The sequence below is a fragment of the Bos indicus genome, chromosome 15, assembly GCF_029378745.1.
Source record: "Bos indicus isolate NIAB-ARS_2022 breed Sahiwal x Tharparkar chromosome 15, NIAB-ARS_B.indTharparkar_mat_pri_1.0, whole genome shotgun sequence".
NCBI lineage: Eukaryota > Metazoa > Chordata > Mammalia > Artiodactyla > Bovidae > Bos > Bos indicus.
The window spans coordinates 57,588,548-57,612,510 of NC_091774.1; the positions used below are offsets into that span (position 1 = coordinate 57,588,548).

Below are 23,963 nucleotides of genomic sequence, written 5' to 3' on the forward strand. Positions count from 1 at the left end.
ATAGGGAGGGAGAGTTTTTGTTGTTGCCCTAGAGGCCATCAGTAATTTCTTCTTGCATATCTGAAAGGCAGGGTGCTATGGTAAGAGGAACATAGCTCAGGGATCTTATGGACTTGAGTTCAGTTCATAGGTTTGGCAGTTACTGGGCTTTCCTGGTGGCTCAGACAGTAAAGAACCCGCCTGCAATGCCAAAGACCTGGGTTCGATCCCTGGGTAGGGAAGATCCCCTGGAGGAGGACATGGCAACACACTCCAGAATTCTTGCCTAGAGAATCCCCATGGACAGAGGAGCCTGGAGGCTACAGTCTATGGGGTCACAAAGAGTTGGACACAACTGAGTGACTAAGCATAGCACAGCACAGAGATGAATGTCCTTTAGTTAGTTAACTTTAATTTTCTCAGTCTCAAATATGCAAATCAAAACTTTAGGATTATTATGAGAATTAAATATATCAAATATCACCTAGGAATGCAAGGTTGGTCCAGCACTAAAAACCAATTATAATTTGCCACACTAACAGACTTGAGAGGAAAACTACATGATATATCAATAAATGCAGAAAAGACATTCAATATCTATCATGATAAAAATATCAGTGACCTAGGATTAGAAAGAAGTGTCCCCATGTGATAAATTCATTTATAAAAATTCACGTCTAACACCATACTTAATCATGAAATTTCCCCCTAAGATAACTTTTCCCCTAAGATCAGGAACTAGGCAAGATTTTCCCCTTTTACTTCTGCTTCTCAGTGTTTGATTGGAAGTTCTAGAAACTCTAGAAACATGTAAGGAAGCTCAGTCTCTCTAGTCATTAAGGAAATGTAGCCTCTCATTATTGTTAGAAGATATAACAGCAGCAGCAACAATCCTGTTGATAAGTGTATGGTATGTCAGAAACTCATACACTGGTGGTAGAACAGCCACTTTTGAAAAAAGTTGACAGTTCCTCTAAAAGTTAAATGTGCACTTACCATATGACTCAGCAAGCCTGCTGCTGCTGCTGCTAAGTCATTTCAGTCATGTTTGACTCTGTGTGACCCCATAGATGGCAGCCCACCAGGCTCCCCCGTCCCTGGGATTCTCCAGGCAAGAACACTGGAGTGGGCTGCCATTTCCTTCTCCAATGCATGAAAGTGAAAAGTAAAAGTGAAGTCACTCAGTCGTGTCCGACTCTTCGCAACCCCATGGACTGCAGCCTACCAGGCTCCTCTGTCCATGGGATTTTCCAGGCAAGAGTACTGGAGTTGGTTGCCATTGCCTTCTCCTCAGCAAACCTACTCCCATGCATTTATGAGAATTTAAAGCATCTATGTGAATGTTTATAGTAGCATTATTCATAAGCACAAAAACTAGACACAACCCAAATGTACTTAAATGAGTGAGTGGATAATCTAATTCTGTTACATTAAGGAATCCCCTGGTGGTCCAGTGGTTAAGAGTCCAGGCTTCCAATACAGGGAGTGTGGATTTGATACTTGTTCAGGGAACTAAGATCCTACATGTTATGTAACATGGCCAAAAGAAATGTGTTACCTCCATACGATGGAGTTATGACTTGGTAATAGAAATGAATTCAAATGAACATGTTATTGATACTTAACAAAAACACAGATGGTTCTCAAATGCATTTTGCCAAATGAAAAAACCTAATCTTAAAATTTATACAGTGTACAATGTACAGTTCTGTTTATGTGGCACTCTGGAAAAGGCAAAAAAGTAGGTAAAAAACACAAATCACTAATTGTCAGGAATTAATGGTGAAGGAAGAGCCTGAACACAAATGGGAAGACTTGGAAATTTTTTGAGGTGTTGTAATTTTTCCAACTGTGCTTTTGGAGTGGTTATAAGAATATATGTTTGTGTCAAAATCAAATAACTGTACAATGAAAAAGTTAATTTTCTTCTATGAAAATTAAAAAAGGGGAAAAATCCAAGCATATGTGTTATCTCTCAAAACACATATGGTTTTTATAATGAGAATAACAGTGCTTGGCAAAAATAATCTTAGGTTTTATTGAACTCAAATCTTTGAAAAAATAATATAACCTTCTTCATGCAGGTAAACTATGATTTTAAAAATATAATTTCAAAAATCAAAGCTAAAAAGCTATTAAACTAAACTAAAACTCAAATTCTGACCTTCTATAAAATAAATATCCCTTAGAAGAGTAGTTGATAAATAACAGGTGGTAATTATTAGTAGTAATATAAACATAATTAAACAGCAATATTAATAATAACAATAATATGTGAAATCCTTATTATTTGTCACTTGTTTTTAAAAATAAACTTTATTTTAAAATACCATAGGAATAGCTAAAATTTCTCATCCTGAACTGGTTGAAAAAATATTGAAATAAATACTACTTTTTGTTTTGTTTTCCTAGCATTAGTAAACTTATTTTTCCCATTCTTATTTAAGCTTTTGAAATAAGCTTTCAATGACAAAATATCAAACTATATTCAAAAGCAGATGTATAAATTGCCAGCCTTTGGCACAGTATGAACAGAACCATAAGTAAGAACAACAGCAGCAGGTGGCAAGAAGTGGGAAGATCTGTGGCTACAAATGTTCATGGTAGGATAAAAATATAGAACAGCTTGTGTACCAATGCAGTACTAGTTAGACTAATCATGCCTGTGTTTGGGTTCATATTCTACACATCAACAAATTTCTTGTAGTTTTTGGCTTTACCAGTAACAATGTGTGGTTGGAAGAGGTTAGATTTTTAGATTTTCAAAATGTTGTCATAGACCTGTGTGATACAGTGGGAGTCTTCAGAACCCCCCTACTTCAGGACAGAGTGTAACCCAAGTGTCCTTGAATGTCCAAATACTTTGGCCAAGTGACTTTTTTGAGCTCTTTGGAGTAAAACAGCCTGTGCTGGTCTTGGCAGCCATATAAATAGTATAACTTTGCAGCTCGTCAGAGGTACTCTAAGTGTTTAAGTGTTTTACCCTTATCCAAACCCAAGATTTAGTTTCATTTGGTGTTACCTTCCATGGGACAGGTAAGGGTTGATCAGGAATTTCATTTTACCCTTCTACATACATATGCACAGACACATATGCACAAACACAATGACATTAAGTATAATGCAAGGAGCACCCCTGTGGTTTTCATAATAATAACTCCAAGGTATTTAAAGGTTTCATTTTCATCCCTTTCTCACAGCATTGAGAATCCAGTGAGTTTGATTAGGCATTTGAAGTCTATCAGTCATCATGGTAGTACTGAAAAAAAAAAAAAAAAGAATAAACATTTTTGTTAAACCAGATAGCTCTGGGCTGCATGTCCATTAGAATATGAACTTGATGATGAATGAATGATACTGAAGTCTCCTTGTTTTTAGCTAATCAGTCAAGAGACAGCTCAGAAGACAAAATCCTGAAAATACCTTTTCCCGTTCCAGTGAAGAGTTCGAACAGGTGTTTTGGGTCACAGATGGTTATAGATGTGTGCAGGGGCATGGATTTTGGGCACACACGGTGAGATGACCTGTCAACTGTTCCAGTTCCTGCAATGATTCCTACCTGGTGGTTCCACCAAGATCATTACCAGTCTTTTCCCTAAGAAGTCCACTGCCTTCACCTGCATGAAACACACTTGTGGTACATTAATTGAACAATAAAATTCAAGGTTTCAAAGGTTACCTGGAGGTTATTTCAAAAGGATATCTGCAACCGTTCAAGGTTTTGGATACATGTCCTGTCCCAAATTATCTCCTGATAGTGCTTCCAAGATTTTCAAACACAAAAGGATTAGATAGAAAATGGAAAAAAAAAAAACATTTATGAGCCTTGTTAGACATTGTAATTAGGCAGTTCAGGAGGAAGCTCTGGACCCATTTGGGGATCTTCATTAGAACCCTTGTTAGTTTGCATGAAATTCCCTAATTTCTTAATATGTTGGTAGAAGGTTTGCTTCTGCTACTGGATTTTAATCTTTGAGAGTGTGTAGGGAATCTGCTAACTTTCAGTTTCTTTCTTGGCATTAATTCATGAATCCTTGTTCAAACAGCTGTTGCCTTTTGAACATAGTGATCTCTTTCCTTCAAGGATTTAGGCAGGAGTTCCCTCAAGTATACTGCAATTTCTTTCACCCAGATGCAGTCCTTGACCCTAATTACCAAAAGCTAAAGCAGAAGATTAGTTCCTTTTTAGTGCTCTGTGTCTCTATGCTGCATGAAATATTAATTTTTTTGGAAAATGAGCTACTTATTATTTTATTGGTATAAAAACTCCAGAAGTTTCTTTTTTAAAAAAATTCTGCATACTACATATTTATGGTTCTGATTTTATATCTTATTACATCTTATATATACATGGCATCATTTACTCATTTATAATAATAGCAAATACATATAGGATAAAGTAAGTACCAGGCATTATTCTCACACTTTAATCATTTAATATTCACACTCTGTAAATTAATTACCATTGGTGGCTCAGATGGTAAAGATTCTTCCTGCCATGCAGGCGACCCGGGATAGATCCCTGGGTTGGGAAGATCCCCTGGAGAAGAAAGTGGTAACCCACTCTAGTATTCTTGCCTGGAGAATTTCCATGGACGGAGGAGCCTGGTGGGCTACATTACGTGGATTTGCAAAGAGTTGGACACGACTGAGCAACTAACACCCACACACACTTTCTAATTTTGAAGTTGAGTAAACAGAAGCAGAGAGATTGAAAAGTTTATCGAAGATCAATAATTCATATTTTGCCAGTAATTCATATATGCTCATTCTTGTGCATGAGCAAAACCATCCCTCTTATCCACCCACTCTTACTTTTTCTTTCTTTAGAAACCAAATGTGTGCAAAATGCTAAGATCTCAAAACTGAATGAGACTTGGTTTCTACCTTGAGGTAGCTCATGGTGTCACAGAAAAATACGCACCTATACTAGAAGTGCCTTGGGAGTGCTACAGATGCTTAGGGAACATGGTAGCAAATACCGCATAAAGGCATTACGAAAGCTTTTCCAATGGTGATGGCATCTGAGCCTCACTCTGAAAGGTAGAAGTTTTCAGGACAAAAGAGATAACATGAAGAAAATGTGGCTGAATGACCAGGTTATTGAAGGAATAAGGAGACGTTGACTGTGAGATTATGAACTTAACTACAGTGGGAAATTATAGGAAGAGCTGTTACAGATTTATCTTTTACTAATTTCTGTTTTTTTTTTTTCCAGTGTAGTCTAAAGAAAGCACTTTGCAAATAGCACCTTTCATAAATAGCAGGCACCTCTATGACTCTTAGGTTTCATTTCTGCCAAGATCAATTTGAGTCTTAAAAAGGAAGCAAGGACATGAATGGTATTTGAGGGAGAGGGCATTTGCAAATCACTGTGTGGGTCACTGGTTTTGTAATGATAAATATTCATATCTTATTTGTGGCATTACCAAATGAATATTTAAAGAAAAATCTCATTTGTATTTCAAAATAGCAACAACAACAGCAACACTAAGTTGATAGGTTGCCTGAGCCTTCAAGTTTCAGAACACTGTATCATGAACTAAGAGTAAATCCCTTTTGAAGTCCCCTTGAGATTTATTTATTTATTTATTTTTAATTGGGGGAAAATTGCTTTACAATATTGTGTTGGTTTCTGCCATACATCAACGTCAATCTGCCACTGATGTATTCCCCTCCCTCGTGATTTCAGTCTTTATGCGTGGAGGGTATTTTACTTATTTATTCACTGCCATATCCCCATGGCATCCGGTCCCATCACTTCATGGCAAATAGATGGGGAAACAGTGGAAATAGTGGCTGACTTTATTTTTTGGGGCTCCAAAATCACTGCAGATGGTGATTGCAGCCAAGAAATTAAAAGATGCTTACTCCTTGGAAGGAAAGTTATGACCGACTTAGACAGTATATTAAAAAGCAGAGTCATTACTTTGTCTACAAAAGTCCATCTAGTCAAGGCTATGGTTTTTCCAGTAGTCATGTATGGTTGTGAGAATTGGACTATAAAGCAAGCTGAGCGCTGAAGAATTGATGCTTTTGAACTCAGGTGTTGGAGAAGACTCTTGAGGGTCCCTTAGACTGCAAGGAGATCCAACCAGTCCATCTTAAAGGAAATCAGTCCTGGGTGTTCCTTGGAAGGACTGATGTTGAAGCTGAAACTCCAATATTTTGGCCACCTGATGCAAAGAGCTGACTCATTTGAAAAGCCCCTGATGCTGGGAAAGATTGAGGGCAAGAGGAGAAGGGGACAACAGAGGATAAGATGGTTGGATGGCATCACCAACTCAATGGACATGAGTTTGGGTAAACTCCGGGAGTTGGTGATGGACAGGGAGGCCTGGCGTGCTGCAGTTCATGGGGTCTCAAATAGTTGGACACGACTGAGCGACTGAAATGAAATGAATAGCAAGGAAAAGAACCTATTTTTGGTGGACTGTTTGACTTGGAAATCAGAGCAGTACAGAAAGATAAGGGCTTTCCTGGTAGCTCAGTGGTAGAGAACCTACCTGCTAAGGCAGAAGATGCAGATTCGATCCCTCTGTCGGGAAGGTTGCCTGCAGAAGGAAATGGCAACTCACTCGAGTATTCATGCCGGACGTAATTTTAGTAATGTACTTACCCTTATTTAAAAAAGAAAAAAACTTTAAATTTTATTCTCTAGTGTTAAAAAGACATATGTTGTTTTCTCCTCCCAAAGGCTTATGCTCGGTGCTCCTCTGAAGTTACACATCTGTACATGTGTAGTGGATTGTGTCTGTAGATCCCCCCACATTCATCCTGTACCTTTTTCTACCCTGCACCATGTCCCAGCAAGCAGATATCTATGACTGACAGCAACTGCTGGTTCTCATGCTCCCTAACTACCGTTTAGATTTGACCAGTGGGAGGCTTCAGCAGCAGATTAGAAGCTGACAAAAGAGAGGCTGGGGTATATTATTTCCTTGGCTCCCTTCATGCCTGTCTGTGGTTGGCAGTGGCTATGTTCCTGTGTCTAAGCACACGGAATCTGACAGATTTCCTCTTCCCCACCTTTAATTGTCTCCAGGTTCGTTTATCTACTTCCTCTCCTTGCTCTGTCGGCCCAAGGGTGATAAAGGTTTCCGGGTACTTGCTACTTAGTTGTAGCAAGCTTCCCTGACTGTTATCTTTTTATCTTAATCCTGCCCACAGCCTTTAAGTAGGCTTCTCTTGTGGCTGAGCTGGTAAAGAATCTGCTTGCAATGCTGGAGGCTCAGGTTCAATCCCTGGGTTGGGAAGATACCCTGGAGAAGGGAAAGGCTACCCACTCCAGTATTCTGGCCTGGAAAATTCCATGGACTATATAGTTCATGGGGTTACAAAGAGTCAGACATGACTGAGCGACTGTCACTTCACTTTTAATAAACTCATCAGTTACTCTGAATTAACCATCTCTGGTTTCCCTAGTGGCTCAGTGGTAAAGAATCCCCCTGCCAGTGCAGGAGATGCAGGTTTGATCCCTGGGTTGGGAAGATATCCTGGAAAAGGACATGGCAACCCATTCCAGTATTCTTGCCTCGGAAATCCCATGGACAGAGGAGCCTGGTGGGCTACAGTCCTTAGGGTCATAAAAGAGTTGGACAAGACTTAGTGGCTAAACAACAACTATCTCTACTCTACTAGGACAGTATGAGTAGACATACTCTTTCTTGTTCAGTTCAGTTCAGTTCAGTCGTTCAGTCGTGTCCGACTCTTTGCGACCCCATGAATCGCAGCACGCCAGGCCTCCCTATCCATCACCAACTCCCAGAGTTCACCCAGACTCATGTCCATCGAGTCAGTGATGCCATCCAGCCATCTCATCCTCTGTCGTCCCCTTTTCCTCCTGCCCCCAATCCCTCCCAGCATCAGAGTCTTTTCCAATGAGTCAACTCTTCGCATGAGGTGGCCAAAGTACTGGAGTTTCAGCTTTAGCATCAGTCCTTCCAAAGAAATCCCAGGGCTGATCTCCTTTAGAATGGACTATTCTTATTCAAGTGAGAAGAAAACTGAAAAGTGAGTGAAGAGCAAATTATTGTAAAATGAATTTTTAAGTAAACAGAGAAGTTGCTTGTTATATTCCAAAGAACAGAGACCTTGAAATCAGGTGGACCTGGTTTGTTTCAGGCTCCAACACTTGCTGCCTGTGGGACCTGAGACAAGTTACTGTCTTTTGTGTCTCAGGATTCTCACATGTAAAGTGGGGATGACAAGTCTTAACAGGATTGCTGTGAGAAGTATTGATAACACACAGGGTGCACCTAGCATTTTGTAGGCACTCAATATATAGAGCTTTTATCACGTAGAAATAACTTCTGCCGAAAAGGACACACTCAAGCCACATGTTCTTTTGAGGGAGAGAAAACTATTACGATTTCACAAGGCAGACAAATAAGAAAATTATCTGCCCATTTTTGCTTTTTTTTCCCATAAAGCTTATTATTTAGGTAAATATGCTTTGATTGTATCCACTAATATAGCAAAATGTGTTTGGAGTTTATAAAATTAAATAACATCTAAGACACCACCTCTCCTCTGGCCATCAGTTCGAAAGTACTTCTGATAAAGGTATAAAATCTTACTAAATAGCGTAATTCTTCTTGAGACTATAAAAATAGACAAATATATTTATTTTTAAATTTATTTTAAGAATTTTCTCTAGAAAAATGAACCTCTAAATGAACCTAGAACCTATTATACAGAGTGAAGTGAGTCAGAAAGAGAAAGATAAATATCGTATTCTAATGCACATATACGGAATCTAGAAAAATGGTTTTGAAGAATTGATTTACAGGGCAGCAATGGAGAAACAGACAGAGAATAGAATTACAGACACGGTGAGAGGGGAGGAGAGGGTGATATGTATGGAAAAAGTGAATAAAAAAAAATTTCCTCTTATGGACATAATATGAAATTCATTAGATAACAATATTGTGTTCTTTTGCTACAAATTTCCCCAAATTCTTCTAACAATTTACTTGGCAGAAATGTCAAAGTTTGATCTATAAAATATGCATATATTTAATATGTTTATAAATATGCATTTATTTTATATATATATTAAATATATATATATACATTTTTTCACATGAGTCCTTTAGGATGAGTTAGTTTTTTTGAAATTTTATAAAAGAGTGGTGGGTCTTTTGAAAAATGTGTATTTTGCACCGAAAACAACAAAGAATTTTTTACTCTTCAATTTTCTCTTTGAAGTTTTCAAAGGACCTATTTTTCCAATTAAAACTTTTTATCATCTGGAAGCTCATTGAGTTAAGTAGTATCTCAATCAGAACTTTACCTCCTTTGATGTCAGATGTCTTATGTGAATGTATTTCTAGAAAATACCTTATTTGTAATTGGACCTTTGTGTATACCCAAGTGAAATAGTCTTTTCATGAGATCCTTTTAAATATGTGAGCATTTATTAAGTCCTCTTAGAACAGTTGGAAGTAGTACTAATTGTTGCTTTAGAAAAAGCTGTTATAAATATAGGAAATGACATATTTCTATGCTTCTACAGGTTTAACCTTGAACTTAAGAGCTGCATATGTTTACCAAAACTGACATGTTACTGGGGTCTCTTTTCTAGTTATTAGCTTTAAATAGGTAACTGTCAAATATTCAAGAGTACCAGGTAAAGTCATACAAGAAAAGAAATGGAACTTTAGAATAGAAGAAAATAGGCCTGGATGTGCTGTGGGAGTAGTTAGTGTTAATCATGCCAAGGAAAGAACAGATATTGCTGGTTATGCCAAGCAGAATGTGATGGTGTTTGATGTGGAAATTTGAAAAGAAACTGTACTTTTTAGAACATTAGGTTATCACACTTTCAGCTTAAATTTTATTGGTTTCTAGCAAAGCCAACCTGTATGATAGTTTTGGAAACACTCAATTGTTTAGGAAATGAGAAAGTTCTGCTTTAAGGTCAATGGGGAAGAAAAATGCAGAGCTTTAGGAAGGATATGTGTATCATCAACATTGTTTTCTCAATTTTCTTTTTATGTTGCTTTTAACAAATGTTTTCCACAGTTATGTGTTTATGGAAGGTCTTACACAGAATTTCTTACCTTATATGCATAATCCTTTGTAGAAAACTTACTAAATCCAAGAATTATAAATAAAATTGTAGGAGAAGGAATGGTTCAGAAAGAATCAGCTCAGATTACCTACACAGTCAGGACTTCACTGTTACTACCTCTTGGATTAGGAGTTCCTCTTTGGTGGTTTTATGATGACTTATCCATATTTTTATATGTTTTTAATATAAAGAACTACTTTTATGTATATGAACATCTCTTGATGGTGAGCAGCATTTTTACCAAATGCTGAGTTAAGTCCTGGTCCAGAAAAAGAACTCAATAATTGTTGGAATTATTAAACATTAGAAAACTGAATGAATAAAAATTAGGTTTAAGCATAATAATATTTATGTTATATAACTCACTTACACACGTTGTTAACTTAATGATGGAAATGGAAAAATAACAATTAGGTTTACAAATAATAGCTGATACTTATTTTGTGCCAGTCACAGTGTCTACTCATAGCAGATTGTGTATTATTCCTAACCGTTATTTTAGGGCTTCCCAGGGGGCCCAGTGGTAAAGAATCTACCTGAAGTGCAGGAGATGTGGGTTTGATGCCTGGGTCAGGAACATTCCCTGGAAAAAGAAATGGCAACCCACTCCAGTATTCTTGCCTGGGAAATCCCGTGGACAGAGAAGCCTGGTGGGCTACAGGCCATAGGGTCACAAAAGACCAGACACGACTTCATGACTAAACAACAATTATTTTATAGATCAGCATAAGAACAGCAACTTGTCAGATGATGGGTAGACATTCCAGTTACTGTGTACCAAACAGCACACATTCGTTTTTCATCAGCATATTTCAGAGTTGGCTAAGATTGTGGATATAGAATTACAGGTTCTGAAGTTTGCTCTGGCTCTGTGGTTTCTACATTCAGAGCCCTCTGCTGAAAATTTGTGTGATATTTTTACTAAGTGAAACCATGGTAACCACTCATCTAGGACTGGGGTTTGTGAAGAGCCGTGTGGGGAGCATTCTGTGTAGATCATGGGTTCTGGAATCCAATGACTATCACTTTCACATTCAGTTTTCTGCCAATTGCTTGATTTATGACCTAGAGTAGGTAAATTTCATTGCTTCTCACATTTTCATTTCCCATTTGAAGTATGTTTAAAACTATTTTATAAATTTTGGCAAATGCAGTTATTCAAAAAAAAAGGACATAAGGCAGATAAATCTGTGAAAAATAATGGGAACATAAGCGTATGCAAAACTCCCCAAAGAACCATAGGGAGTTTTTACCCCCTACCTGGCTGCAGCTGTAGCCCATTTGTGCCTCTTTCACTTACTGTACCGCAGTTGCTGCTGTTGTTTTCTTCAGTTCTATAAATATGTTGCAATCTTTCTCCCCACGGCTTTTACACGTTATTATCTTTACCTAAAAGCACTCCCCACAGACACACACATATAAACAACAACACAAACATACATAGACACCTTTCTATATGTTAGGTTCCTTTTCATGTTTTTTTTTTTTTTTTTTTTGCCTAACATTGTCAGTTCTTCAGAGAAAATGTCCCTGATCACTTCATAAAAAAGACCTTTTTATAATTCTTCATTATATAACTATGCCTGTATTTTCATAGCGTTTCAGACAATTTATATATGTGTATACATATTGTTTGACCAATGTCTGACACTCTGCTTGAGTGAAAGTCCCATGAGGGCAGAAATTATATGTCAACCGTATTCACCACTGTATATCTAATATCAACATGGAGCCTGCAGAGAGCAAAAACCCAAGTAATGTCTTTTCTGTGACTAGGTGAATACAGAGATGAATCAAATGATGGAAGATACTGATAGCATTGATGAGCATAAAGCTTAGTCTCACCCTATACTGGTTTATAAAATAGCAATATCTACATGTGTGCTGGCCTTCCCAGTCGGCACTAGTGATAAAGAACCTGGCTGCCAATGCAGGAGACCTAAGAGATGCTGGTTCGATCCCTGGTTCTGGACGATTTCCCTGGAGGAGGAAGTGGCAACCCACTCCAGTATTCTTGCCTGGAGAATCCCCATCGACAGAGGCGCCTGGCAGGCTACAGTCCGTTGGGTTACAAAGAGTCGGACATGACTGAAGTGACTTAGCATGCACATGCACTCAGGCACCAGTGTGATTATCATCTTTAGCTCAGCAGTTTTTGAACATGCATTCTGGGTTCAGTAGATTAAGGTAACTAGTATCATTGTAGAGTCCCTAGTAAGGCCATTCTCAGAGGACCAAGGCATTTCTCTCTGTTTCTAATATCTTTACTAGCAACTATTACCATCTTCCATCTGTGTACTAACCCCCTCCAAAGAATATTTATTCATTTACTTATATGTTCTTCTATGGTAAAAGATAGTTTTCAGCCAGAGCCCTGTAACAAAAACAGATCATTTAATATTAAACATCAGTGTCTTCTAAATGAAATAAAATATTAGACCATATTACAAAAGATTCACAAGTATAAAACCTTACTAGGACAGATTTTTCCTGTGCAGTTCCTTGGATGTAGTATAGAAAACTCTAGTCAGTCCTTAACTAAGGGAGATTGTATGATATTTGAGTAGGATTTCAATATGAGTTTTGTAGGCCTTAGGGAATCCCTCTTCAAAAGAGTATTTTCCTTTCTTACTATTATGGAGTCCCAGAAAGCTAAGTGAAAGAAAGTGAAAGTGTTAGTTGCCAAAGACTGCATCAATTTATAATTTTTTCTTGCATCCCTTTCTAGTTCACATTTTATTTGCACCCTGATAATTATTTGAAACTAATTAAATACATTTTTTAATAAAACAGGAAGATAAAATCCATACTGCTAGGTTTATTTGCATTTCATCTATTCAATCATGTCTTATTTCTGTAGAACCACTTTCAAAAATTGTCATTTTTTCCCCAAGATTCTCATTTTTCTCAAAGGACAGTGCACATTGGTACCTCTGCTTGTCTTTATTTGAATTCATGCATTTGATACGTTCTTAGAAATCTGGAGTTAATTCATGAGCTGATTATAAAATAGCTTAAAAGTATTGACCAGAACAATGTTGGTGGAGTTTAGTTAACTTGTTTGTCTTATAATAAATATGATAATTACTGTCATGCTGGAGAAGACTCTTGAGAGTCCCTTGGACAGCAAGATCAAACCAGTCAATCCCAAAGGAAATCAACCCTGAATATTCATTGGAAGGATTGATGCTGAGGCTGAAGCTCCAATATTTTGGCTACCTGATGTGAAGAGCTGACTCATTGGAAAAGACCCTGATGCTGGGGGAAATTGAGGGCAAGAGGCGAAGGGGGCAACAGAGGATAAGATGGTTGAAAGGCATCACTGACTCAATGGACATGAGTTTGAGCAAACTCAGGGAGATAGTGAAGGCCGGAGAAGGATGGCATGCTGCATTTCATGGGGTCGCAAAGAGTCAGACACAACTTAGTGACTGAACAATATATCCATCTATCTGTATATGTATACACACATATACCAAGTACATATAAAATAACAAGAAAAAGCCTAACAATACACTAGAAAAACCATAAAATCGCTTAGTCATTGAAGAGTTATAATCGGCTATGAAATATATGAAAACATGTTCAATCTGTTACACAAAGAATAAAACAATTTTTTAGTTTTCTATTTGTTGGCTTTTTATTTTATTCAGAGTTAAAACAATGGATACTGTCTAGAGTTGGCCAGGAAATTTCATAAGGAAATGGATTCCATCTTGTACTATTTGTGGAAGTGTGAAAAGATAAAGCTTTCAGGGAGATCAGTTTGGCATTATTTATTCAAATCGTAAATATTCATGTTCTTCAAACCAGCAACTGTACATCTAAGTGTTTCCTCTTAGAGAAATACTCAGTATGTGCAAAAGAAGGCATATGCCAGAATACTCACAGCAGTATTCCAGGGCTGAGGAATGCCCTGGGATTAATGTGAGGAAGTGAGGAATAATGGGGACAGGGATGTGCAGGGGCATGGGGTCATTCATTGCTGGGAGCATACAGTTACAGGGACATCCAGTTATGGAGCCAGAGTCCTATCTAGGGGCATTCTTTCTTCTGGCAGATCAGTCCTCTGTGAAGGGAGGGACTGTTACATGGAGCACAGGAATATTGTCCCTCGACCCCTGCCTATTGACCGATTTTTGTGCTAACTACATGTGCTACCTCTTTCCGCCTCTTGCTCACCCATTAGTGTGTTATGCATGTGTTGAAAGGAGGATAAGGTATAAAAAGAAGGGTTCCAGTTAATAAGAGTAATTTGAATGTCAGTTCATTAGGTTTTATTTATTTCACTACTTTAAAACTGAAACAGATTTATCCAAAGACAATCCAAATTGTTGTCCTTATAACTCCCCAAATGAACTTAAACCTCAGTTTCTTTTTTGCAGGCCCTTTAACAAATAGTGAAGGCTCAAAACTGGAAGAGGAGCTGTTTATTTCTCATAATTGTTTGATAAAAATCTCAAAACACTTCCCTTGAAAATATAGAAACAGAATTTACTTAGTTCTAATCCCTAGGTGGTACTTTTCAATAGTATTTTCCTGAAATAGCCATCATGAGAATTAAAATTATTTGTTGATTTCTTCTGATAATTTCTTATTGTTAAAACATGCCATTTTGAATTTGCAGGTATGAATATAAGCAAGAGTGAGATAGCAAAAGAAACTTCATTAAAACCATCTCGGAGATCCTTGCCTTGCCTGGCCCAGAGCTATGCTTACTCAAAGAGCCTGAGCCAGTCTACCTCACTCTTCCAGTCAATTGAGAGTGAATCTCAGGATCCCACTTCTGTAACCTCAATCTCCGCTGACAAAGCAGAGCAAGGTGAGCTCTACTTTCTTGCTTAACTTATAAAGAGTAGTGTTCCAACCCTCTGTCTCTCTCTCCCTCCCTCTTGCCCTCTCTTCCTTTCTTCCACTTAGTGTTTATGGAGTCTTCAGAAAGGAGACTGGCATAGGAAGGAGAACAGTTGCCCCTGCCAGTCAGACAAAAGGCCATTCCTTGGCTAGATGATGTTCATCCCTTTATGTCCCTAAAAGTAGCCAATACCATGCAGATATGGACCTACTTTCTGTTGGGAGGAGAAAGACCAGCCACCCAAATCACTGGCTTATTAGCATTCCTAGTGAGAATTTATTACCAGTAATTAAATATGCCAGCAATAATAAACTTGGTTTCCTTAAAACAAAAGACCCAAAAACTTTAAATAATACTTACTGTAAAGCAATAAAGATTTGGTTGCATGAAGATGTGATTGGACAAGTGTTGGCAACCAAAACTACACACAGCTGCCCATTTGAGATGCCGTTATACCTTTGCTAAGTCACTTCAGTCGTGTCCGACTCTGTGTGACCCCATAGACGGCAGCCCACCAGGCTCCCCCGTCCCTGGGATCCTCCAGGCAAGAACCCTGGAGTGGGTTGCCATTTCCTTCTCCATATTTCCTTCCTTCCTTATACCTTTGGATAACTCCTTTTCAAAAGAGTTAGGAGTCAAAATACAACCAGGCCCTTTGTCATTCAGTGGATGGGTGTTTTTTTTTTTTCCCCATCCATCTCTAAAAGCTTTTATGTTATGAAAACTCATTTCCTTATGATTCCTGAAGCTTGCTTCCTCCTCTAGATAAATTGAAAATTCTGATTTTCTCTTTTCAATAGTATTGGGAAAGTACTGCCTATTTTAAATAGTCAGCTTACATCCATGGCCAGTAAGAAAAGTGGCTAATTGTTCAAGAGAATCAAAGTGCTAAAATGTAAGATGGGTGTCTTTCTCATTTCAACTCATTAACTGAAAAACATTTCTTCATGTTTGGCAGTCATTTGGATATTAGTCACCACGGTTATTTTTCTAATCATTGTTATGTGTTTAGTCCCCCAAACTACAAAGTCTTTTTGCTGTTGTTCTAGTTAACACTGAGGAAGAGAGAAAAGATTCTGTGCTCAAATGTTCTTTCACCGACCTCAGTGATTTTTGCTTGGGTGAGTTGATTTTTGATATTTTCTTCCTACTTTCTCCCATTCCAAAAGCAAACTGTCTTCAAATTTAAAACATTATTTTTTAAGAAAAAATTTCATGTTTAGTCTTTAACATTTGATGGATGAGAATAAAAGATTAAAGTATTGTTAAGGTATGTCATGTACAGTTGGTAAATCAAACACAGAAAGTTTTAAATGAACAACAATCCTATAACAGAAAAAAGAAAAAATTCTGCTGTTAGTCTTTTGGAAATTTCCTTCATTTCTCTATGAATAAAAAATTTTATACTATGTATAGATTTATCAAATTTCAGTATTATCTGTTGATTTCTTGTGCTAGATGAGGGCTTATTAGTCCATTTGTATAGCCTTTCATTCTTTTCAGTTACATTGCCATTTAAAATTTTTAATCACTTCAGATTAAATTTATAACTTTAAATAGTATATTTTTTAATAAAAAAATGCAGTATCACTTCTTTTTATACAATTCCAAGTTATGCCCTCTATGCTACTCTTGAATCCTCTTAGAGTCAAGGTCAAATAAACTCTCCTTTCCCACCCTCTATCACATACTTAAAGTCATGTCATATTGCATTTATTTTGTTGCTTATATAATGTCACAAACTTTTGTTAGTTTTATTTTCCGAGATCATCTAAATTTTTTCTCAGGAAAAGAAAAATATTCCTTTTTCTAAATACTTCCATTATACTTCAGCTTCTTGTTTTTATATCCTTTATCTCATTCTTCCTTAAGAAATTCTTAAGTGGTGTCCATTGACTCTCATTGAATTACTGCATTAATTCCATTTTCTAATTTCCCCCCATATTCTTCTTTCCTAGTTTTCATTCTCATTTTTTTTCAGAATATATCCTTAAACAACTACCTGTGAATATCGATGTGAGATGCAATCTTTTTAAGTTATTCTATATCTGAGATGACTTCTGTTGGTTCTTACATTTGATTGATATTTCTTTGTTTATAAAATTCTGCATTAAAAATAATTTCCTATGAAATTCGGTGATTAATTCAATGTCATCTAACATCTGTTATTACTGTTAGAAATTCCTTTGTAGTTGATTTTTCTTCTCTGTGTACATTTCTATTATATTTACTTTTTTTGTTGTGTTATAAAATTATACAACATTATATTTATATATTTGTGTATGTGTTTTAGTTCATCCCACTCTAGAGATCATTTGTCCTTTATATATTTGTCTTATGCCTCCTTTCCACTTCTGTGATACTTTATCTACAATTTATGCACTTTGGTTTTCCTTCTTTTTCTCTTTTGGGAAGTGTAGTTAAAAGCCTGACATTTTCTCTCATCTCATAGTTTTGATTTCTGCCTCGGTTCAGGAAGATTCCTGGACTTTTTCCTCAAAATCTCTTTTCACTTCTGTTGGGGAGGGAGCAGGGCGGGGGATGCAACAGTATATGTATACTTACTTTTTTTTGTTTTCAGAATATAACTTTTTCAGAGTATCCTATTATATTTCATAAATACTGCTACTGCTGCTAAGTCTCTTCAGTCGTGTCCGACTCTGTGCGACCCCATAGACAGCAGCCCACCAGGCTCTGCTGTCCCTGGGATTCTCCAGACAAGAACACTGGAGTGGGTTGCCATTTCCTTTTCCATTGCATGCAAGTGAAAAGTGAAAGTGAAGTCACTCAGTCGCGTCCGACTTGTAGCGACCCCATGGACTGCAGCCCACCAGGGTCCTCCATCCATGGGATTTTCTAGGCAAGAGTACTGGAGTGGCTTGCCATTGCCTTCTCCGTTCATAAATACAGCATCTCTCTAACAACACTTGGCTATTGTCCTAAGTTTTCCTTTGCGTTGTAAATTTTAGTCTGTTTTCCCAGGGATCATTTTTAGCTGTAGAATTTTCTCAAATTTCTAGTGATTTTTTGGTCCTCTGTTTACATTTAGGAAAGACTGACTCAAAGCTGGATACAAGGACAAGTCTTAGAAACAGAAAGCATCTATGCTACAGAGTGGTTAAGGAACTGTTACTTAGATGAGCCACCCATGTCAGGCTGAGGACTGCACTCTAAAGTGCCAATGCCCACATTACTCTCTTATGCTGTGAATTTCTGTAGAGAAATGGTTTCTGTTTGCCTGTTCTATTGTTCTGTTTTCTATTGCCTGTTTCAGTTCTCATCATGTTTTCACCCTCAATTTTCGTTCTTTCCTTCTGTTTATCTGCCATCTTTGAGTCCAGACATCTCCAGGATTTGTCTAAGGAGAGTCACTCTCTCTTCTTACCTCTGAACATATTCTAGGCTAAGCTGCTCCATTAGTTAACACTTCCATCAGAATTTTGCCTTCTAGAACACTCTGGTAAATTTTTACTTTTTAATAGTTATCTGAAGTCTCCGCAGGAAGGGGCAACAAACATGCCTGAAAACTCATTCAGCCACCTTGAACTCTGCTTCTTCACACTATCAACAAGTTAATGATAAATGACTCTTTGATGAGATATTTTACCATATAGGACAGAGGGGGAAATCTGTGGAATACTTACTGTAGAGACTCAGTGTCCAATTTTACATCTAAAAATTTATCCCAAGAAAAATAATATTAGAAATTAAAAACATTTTTTCTTACAGCCTTTATTTATAGTCATTATCAAATTTAAGAACAGAAGCAAATTATACTACCTCACACCAGTCAGAATGGCCATCATGCAAAGCTCTACAAATATTGGAGACGGTATGGAAAAAAGGGAAGCCTCCTACACTGTTGGCAGGAATGTAAATTGGTACAGTCACTATGGAAAACAGTATGGAGGTTCCTCAGAAAACTAAAAATAGAATTACCATCTGATGCAGCAATCCCACTCCTGGGCATGTATCAGGACAAAGAGAAAGTGTTAGTCTCTCAGTCATGTCTGACTCTGTGATCCCATGGACTGTAACCCACCAGGCTCCTCTGTGCATGGAATTCTCCAGGCAAGAATACTGGAGTGGGTAGCCATTAACAATAATTCAAAAAGATACATGCCTCTCTGTGTTCATAGCAGCACTATTCACAATAGCCAAGACATGGAGACAACCTAAATGTCCACTGACAGATGAACAGATAGAAAAGATATGGTATAGAAGAGTCTTTTGGACTCTGTGGGAGAGGGAGAGGGTGGGATGATTTGGGAGAATGGCATTGAAATACGTATAATATCATATATGGAACGAGTCGCCAGTCCAGGTTCGATGCACGATACTGGATGCTTGGGGCTGGTGCACTGGGACGACCCAGAGGGATGATATGGGGAGGAAGGAGGGAGGAGGGTTCAGGATGGGGAACACATGTATACCTGTGGCGGATTCATTTCGATATTTGGCAAAACCAATACAATATTGTAAAGTTTAAAAATTAAATTAAAAAAAAAAAGATATGGTACATAGATACAATGAAACACAACTCAGCCATAAAAAAGAACAAATTAGTGTCATTTGCAGATGATATCTAATAACATAGATGCTGTTAGAATTATGATATTAAGTGAAGTCAAGTCAGAAAGAGAAGATGTACCATATGGTATCACTTATCTGTGGAATCTAACATAAGGCCCAGATGAACCTATCTGTGAAACAGAAATAGACTCACAGACCTAGAGAACAGACTTGTGTTTACCAAAGGGGAGGCGAATGGGTAGGAACGGGCTGGGAGTTTGTGGTTAGTAGATGTGAACTATGACATACAGGATAGATGAGCAACAAGGTCCCACTGTATAGCACAGGGAACCATATTCAAGACCTCGGGATAAACCATAATGGGAAAGCATATAAAAAGAATGTGTGTGTATAACTGAGTCCTTCGCTGTAAAGCAGAAATTAATACAACATTTTAAATCAACTATACTTCAGTAAAAAAGCCCCCAAAACTTAAAAATTTATTTAAAAAATTAAGCAATAAAACAAAAAAATTCATAAAAATGGAAGCAAATTGAATATTTTAGTAATGGGAGAGTAGATAAATTGTGAAATATATACATGTTAGAATATCACAGGCTCATTAATACACTATATTATGGAATGTTTAGAAATACGTTGCTCAGAAGGGAAAACAGCTTAATGTAAATGCTACTGCTGCTGCTAAGTCACTTCAGTCGTGTCCGACTCTGTGCGATCCCATAGACGGCAGCCCGCCAGGCTCCTCTGTGCCTGGGATTTTCCAGGCAAGAACACTGGAGTGGGCTGCCATTTCCTTCTCCAATGCATGAAAGTGAAAAGTGAAAGTGAAGTCGCTCAGTTGTGTCCAACTCTTCGCAACCCCATGGACTGCAGCCTACCAGGCTCCTCCGTCCATGGGATTTTCCAGGCAAGAGTACTGGAGTGGGGTGCCATTTCCTTCTTCAAATGTAAATGCAGAATGCCTCTTATTTTAGTTAAAAATATATTGGAAAAAAACTAGAAAGAAATATACCATTATGCCAGCTGATAATGAATATCATCTCCACATGTGGTTATTTGGGGTTGTTATATATCTTCTTGCTGTCCATATTTTCTTTTTTCTCTAAGGAAGATATATACAAATATTATATAGTAAGAATATGTAAAGAAAAATACTGACATCAAAACTTTTTATAAGTTGAGAAAAAAGCTCATATTTCAGTCAAAATAGCACACAATTCTATGCATAGTTTTCAAAACTGATATTTGGAACTGGTTGATAACATTTGGAATAATGGTGGTACTGAAAGATTCTATCCTGATCCTCCATTAGTAGACAGTATAATTTTTATTTATTTTTTTTTATAACAGAGACAATTATACTCAATATACTGTTTTGCCTTTTGCAGTTACAATGCAAGTTTGCTTCATTTGAATGAGATTTATATTCGGATTCATACTCGTTGGACTTGCCTACGAGCAATGCCTTAAAACAAGGGCCTTTCCTTCATAAATTGAATAGAAATAAAATGAAGTCAGAGTTTTATCAAAGAGTGATACCCAAACACGTGTGTCTGCCCCAACAAGTATTTTATAACCTCAGACTGAATTTATTTGTAATCCGTGGAACCCGAGCCATGAATTTTCAGTAGTGTACACACTGGTGGCCTGGCTGCATTGCCTACATCAGGCATTCTCAAGTCACCGAGAGCTTTCAAAACTTCCGGGACCCACCTCCAGAGAGTCAGTTTTAATTGATCTAAGGATAGAAATCAGGATCCATACGTTTAACTGTTCCCCAGATAAATATTAAGTATAGCCAGAATTAAGCATGTCTAGCCTACAACATGTATATTGATCTCTCTCTGAAGACTTCGCTGAGACACTTTTTCATAATTTGTTTAAAGGATGAGCTGTGTTATTTATAATAGCACTCTGAATGTGAATTAGTCGTGTTTTTTTAAATAATACCTCTTTGTGTGTGTGTGGCTTAGACACAAGGTTGGCTTATTAAGTTTCCTAATTAAAGGAAGACAGCCACCAGCAGGTTCATTTCACATACAATATCGAGAAGAGCATTTCATCAGAACAGATATGCTCAGAGTGCAAAGGTCTTTCCCATAAAAAGTAATTAGTCCTGAAAGAGGTTACTTGTGTTAGTTGTTTTCTGATAAGAAAACAAAAACAGAACAAAAATCTTGTTCAAAATATCCATGCAGGTGTTACAGTTTGCATAGAACCCTTCATTAATAATTCTCCCAAGGTACTACTAGGAGCCTAACAATGACTCCAGTCATGTAAACCTTTCTATTCAATTCCAGGAATCTTATTTTTGACAGTTTGCCAATCCAAATATTAACATTTCCTCTACTGCATAATGTAATTAGATGCCCAGACTCCTTTTTTCCCCCTCTCACCATTCAAGTATCTCAGTCATTTGACACATTTGACTTGTGTTTATATCTCTCCAGGAATTTGTAACTCATACCCATTATTTTTGCATCTACCAGCATCAGCCTATCATTCATTCAGTTTAGAAAAACATCAGAGCTTCTGAAGGGGTTAAGACATCACACCGGAGGTACATGTTCACCTCTATAATGAAGCCAGGAATGAAGCTCCAGCTGACTGTAGTATCACCAGGCATTCCAGGGGCCTAGCTAGACATAAAACTTGGCTGTGAAATGCTCTTTCAAAGTTGGCTGAATATCTGTAGCTGGTATGTCTTTATCATGTTTGAGAGGAGGTCAAGTAAAACAATGTCAAATAAGGAAAAACTGTAACATCATGAATCATGAGTATTTAATAATACATGCTGTCTTTTAAATTCAGTGAAGTTATATTCTCTAATTTTGCATCTAGAGTGCAGATTACTAGCTTCTAATGTTGAGCTGGTTAATGCATTGGAGTTTCCAAGTACTAATAGGCTCTAGTACAATTTTTGGAACCCTACTGATGTTTCTAATTAATGGATTTTCATTTTTTTAGAGTAAACTACTTTAAACTGCCCCATAAAAATGTTGAGGCTATGGCAGAGTGACGTGGATGTGGTCAGTGTTTCACTGAAGACATATTTATCCCTGTTCAAAAAAGCTATTCAGTTCAGTTCAGTTCAGTCACTCAGTCGTGTTTGACTCCTTGTGACCCCATGGGCTGCGGCATGCCAGGCCTCCTTCTCTATCACCAACTCCAGGAATTTACTCAAACTCATGTCCACTGAGTCGGTGACGCCATCCAATCATCTCATCCTCTGTCATCCCCTTCTCTTTCTGCCTTCAATCTTTCCCAGCATCAGGGTATTTTCCAGTGAGTCAATTCTTTACATCAGGTGGCCAAAGTGTTGGAGTTTCAGCTTCAGTATCAGTCCTTCCAATGAGTATTCAGGACTAATTTTATTAGGATGGACTGGTTTGATCTCCTTGCAGTCCAAGGGACTCTCAAGAGTCTTCTCCAAAACCAAAGTTCAAAAGCGTCAATTCTTTGGAGCTCAGCTTTCTATACAGTCCAACTCTCACATCCATACATGACTACTGGAAAAACCAAAGCTTTGACTAGACAGACCTTTGTTGGCAAAGTACTGCTTCTGCTTTTTAATATGCTGTCTAGGTTGGTCATAGCTTTTCTTCCAAGGAGCAAGCATCTTAATTTCATGGCTGCAGTCACCATCTACAGTGCTTTTGGAGTCCCCCCACCAAAAAGTCTGTCACTGTTTCCATTATTTCCCCATCTATTTTCCATAGAGTAATGGGATCAGATGCCATGATCTTAGTTTTCTGAATGTCAAGTTTTAAGTCAACTTTTTCACTCTCCTCTTTCACTTTCAGTGGCTGACTTTATTTTTCTGGGCTCCAAAATCACTGCAGATGGTGATTGCAGCTGTGAATTTTAAAGACACTTACTCCTTGGAAGGAAAGTTATGACCAACCTAGACAGCATATTGAAAAGCAGAGACATTACTTTGCCAACAAAGGTCCGTCTAGACAAGGCTATGATTTTTCCAGTGGTCATGTATAGATGTGAGAGTTGGACTATAAAGAAGGCTGAGCACTGAAGAATTGATGCTTTTGAATTGTGGTGTTGGAGAAGACTCTTGAGAGTCCCTTGGACTGCAAGGAGATCCAACCAGTCCATTCTGAAGGAGATCGGTCCTGGGTGTTCATTGGAAGGACTGATGTTGAAGCTGAAACTCCAGTGCTTTGGCTACCTGATGTGAAGAGCTGACTCATTTGAAAAGACCCTGATGCTGGGAAAGATTGAGGGCAGGAGGAGAAGGGGACGACTGAGGATGAGATGGTTGGATGGCATCACCAACTTGATGTACATGGGTTTGGGTGGACTCCGGGAATTGGTGATGGACAGGGAGGCCTGGCGTGCTACGATTCATGGGGTCACAAAGAGTGGGACATGACTGAGCGACTGAACTGAACTGAACCATCTCTTTATGTTATCACCAAAACGTGACCCTGATGGCATACTGGAATAACAATAATTTACTGAACTCACATGCACACCTCCCTGCCTATGTTATCTTATTTTTCTTAT

At 37.8% G+C, this 23,963-nt stretch overlaps 1 protein-coding gene across 1 annotated transcript in view; it reads left to right on the forward strand.

Moving 5' to 3' along the window:
* The window catches only part of ANO3 (anoctamin 3), a 447,078-nt gene that overhangs the window by 215,197 nt on the left and 207,918 nt on the right, over window positions 1-23,963 (forward strand). Inside the window, exons 3-4 of the mRNA XM_070803970.1 lie at window positions 14,682-14,876; window positions 15,959-16,030. Of these exons, the coding sequence (XP_070660071.1) occupies window positions 14,682-14,876; window positions 15,959-16,030 (267 nt within the window). The remainder of the gene's footprint in view (window positions 1-14,681; window positions 14,877-15,958; window positions 16,031-23,963) is intronic.